The sequence below is a fragment of the Archocentrus centrarchus genome, chromosome 11, assembly GCF_007364275.1.
Source record: "Archocentrus centrarchus isolate MPI-CPG fArcCen1 chromosome 11, fArcCen1, whole genome shotgun sequence".
Taxonomy (NCBI): domain Eukaryota; kingdom Metazoa; phylum Chordata; class Actinopteri; order Cichliformes; family Cichlidae; genus Archocentrus; species Archocentrus centrarchus.
In genome coordinates this window covers 13,466,399-13,468,859 of record NC_044356.1, presented here as the reverse complement: position 1 = coordinate 13,468,859, position 2,461 = coordinate 13,466,399, and the positions used below count along the sequence as shown (strand labels likewise).

Sequence of the window (2,461 nt, the reverse complement as noted above, 5' to 3'; positions counted from 1 at the left end):
CAGGACTAGTGGTGGTTGATGATGAGATCCATACTGGGACTATCATTGATGTGCTGCCGTTCTCACCTCCATTCACGTTGCATGATAGTGCAGAAGTATTTCCTTCTGTGCTCTGAGTTCTTTGCATAGGTGGGTTCTCCACATGCGGACGATCTTCGTGTAATGGAGTGGGATGGCTCTTTTTACACTTACCACATACGGCTTTCCTTTGACAGTCTCTTGAGTTATGCCCTTTCCTTAGGCACGAAAGCACAGATTATTGTCTCTCACGAACTTTTGCTTTTCCTCCACAGAAATTGCCATTAGCTTTTGGCATTTATGTATAGAATGATTTTCTTCACAGTACACACATTTCACTGGGCCTGAGTTCTGTGCTGTTGAGTTCTCTTTCTTGGGTTTGTTGAAGTCCTTTGGCCTGGCTTCATCACTATTGTGTGATTTGGTTGTGGTGCTAGGAGTGTCTGAGGTCTGCACATTGGTGGCGAAGGCGTTTGCCTTTGTACGCTTCATCTCTCTTGTCAGCTTGTCTTCAGTGGGCCTCAGAGCATACAGCGAAGAGACTGGATTGCACGCTATACGTGCCTCCTTTGCAATAAAGGAAGCAAACTCTTTAAAATTGGGGTAGTCTTTGGCCTGGTCTAGCTGCTCAGTAACATAGCGGTTCCACCTTGAAGTTACCCACTCTGGGAGCTTGAGTAACATCTTCTGATTCTCCTCACAGTCGTTAAGTACCTGCAGACCTTTCACATGAGGCATAGCGCTGTCACATGCCTGTAGAAAATCGCTGAATTCTCTCAGCTTTACGTACTCCTTTGCACCTATCTTAGGCCACCCATTGAGCTTCTCTCTGTACGCGCATTGTACTACAAAGGAGTGGCCATATCTGACATTCAACTTTTCCCATGCTTGCTGATAGGCCTCTTTATCTGTTCTGTAGAAGATCCCTTCCAGAACTGACCTTGCCTCCCCAGCAACATATTTTTGCAAGTAGAACAGCTTCTCGGCAGGATTGTGGCAGCGTCGATCTATTAGAGCCTTAAAGCTAGCACTCCACTGTATGAACTTTAACGGGTCGCCAGAGAATATACCAGGTTCTGGAATTGGGAGTCTATTGAGTACGGCTGAATCACTCAGAGCTTGCAGCAGTGATGTTTCATTTTTTGGAGCTCTTTGATCTCCATTGTAGGAACCTGAGTGATGAGAACCCATCAAACTGCTGCGTGCAGCACTGCATCTTTGACCATTTTCTTTTGACTCCTCTTCAGTGTATACTTTAAGCTTGGCTTCCATAGCCTCAAGATCCCTTTGTTGTTCAAGTCGTTTTAATTCTTGACGCTGTGCACTGATGAGGTTCTCCTTTTCAAATTCAACCTTTTTTGCGGCTAACTGAGCAGCCATCTCAGCTCTCTTGGCTGCTATGCTTGGGGTCTCTGAGGCAGGTTTATAGCTGCTGGCCACTGATGGTGTGGAAGCTGTGGATCCATATATGGATTTGGCATAGTCTTTGTCCAGTAGCAAACGCAGCATTGGCCCTTCGACTTCAGCATCAAAGTCCTCTCCTACTTCAGTTAGACGTACTCTCATCAGTTGTATTAAATCTCCTGTCACTGCAGAGCAGGCATCAATCTTTCGTTTCACTTCCTGAGAAGGAGTTGATTTTTCTCGTAAATTGTCATATTCCACCTTGACTATAGCCTCGAGCTTTTCAAGAGATTCCATCATCTTACATAGGTCACAGTCTGAGCATTCACATTTTAGACTCGCACGGATATTTCTGACGTGGGCCTTCCAACTCTCGTATGCTGAGTAGAACTTCTTTTCTCTTTGAGCTGTTTGCTGCTCTGTCAACTCTAGCATCTTTGGTGTCAAACGTCTTTCACGTGAGGATTTCTTTATCTCCTCTTTTGGCGCAGCTGCACCCTGCTCGTTAGACATAGGCCCAGCGTCTGACATCTGTGCGGGCTCTACCCTTTCATGTTCAGACTGTATAATCAGCTCGTTCTGAATTTGTGATTCACTGTGCAATGACATTTTCAATTCTGATTAATCATTATGTCAGAAGAGAGTAACAGTGCAACAACATTAAATGCATAAGGAATAACATTTTAGCATGACATTTTTCCTGTTTTTTTTTTTTTGGATTTAAGTCTCTATGAAACCACTTTAAAACTTGAGTCTCTTTAAAGAAATCGTGGACTGTCCATCACTTATCTGAGGATGCAATGTTCAAACGGTAGGACCTGACCTTAAGGCAGTAAGGCTTCCCTTTGGAGCTGAAGTCCACTGCATTCAATGAAGAAGTACTGCTCACCGAATCTTGAGGTCCACAGACTGCAGGAGATTAGTAGAGCTGCACTCTGAGTCTTAAAGTCCACAGGCTGCAGACGATGAAGCAGTGTTGCACTCTGAAGTCAGGTGTAGTAGCGGACGTCGTTGCACCTCAGGAGGATGGAGAGTAGGC

At 44.9% G+C, this 2,461-nt stretch overlaps 1 protein-coding gene across 1 annotated transcript in view; it reads right to left on the bottom strand.

Moving 5' to 3' along the window:
* LOC115788238 (A-kinase anchor protein 9-like) overlaps positions 1 to 1,953 on the bottom strand; it is a 185,360-nt gene extending 183,407 nt beyond the window's left edge. The window contains 2 exon segments of the mRNA XM_030741192.1: positions 193 to 236; positions 363 to 1,953. Of these exon segments, the coding sequence (XP_030597052.1) occupies positions 193 to 236; positions 363 to 1,953 (1,635 nt within the window).
* Positions 1,954 to 2,461: the final 508 nt, after the last annotated feature.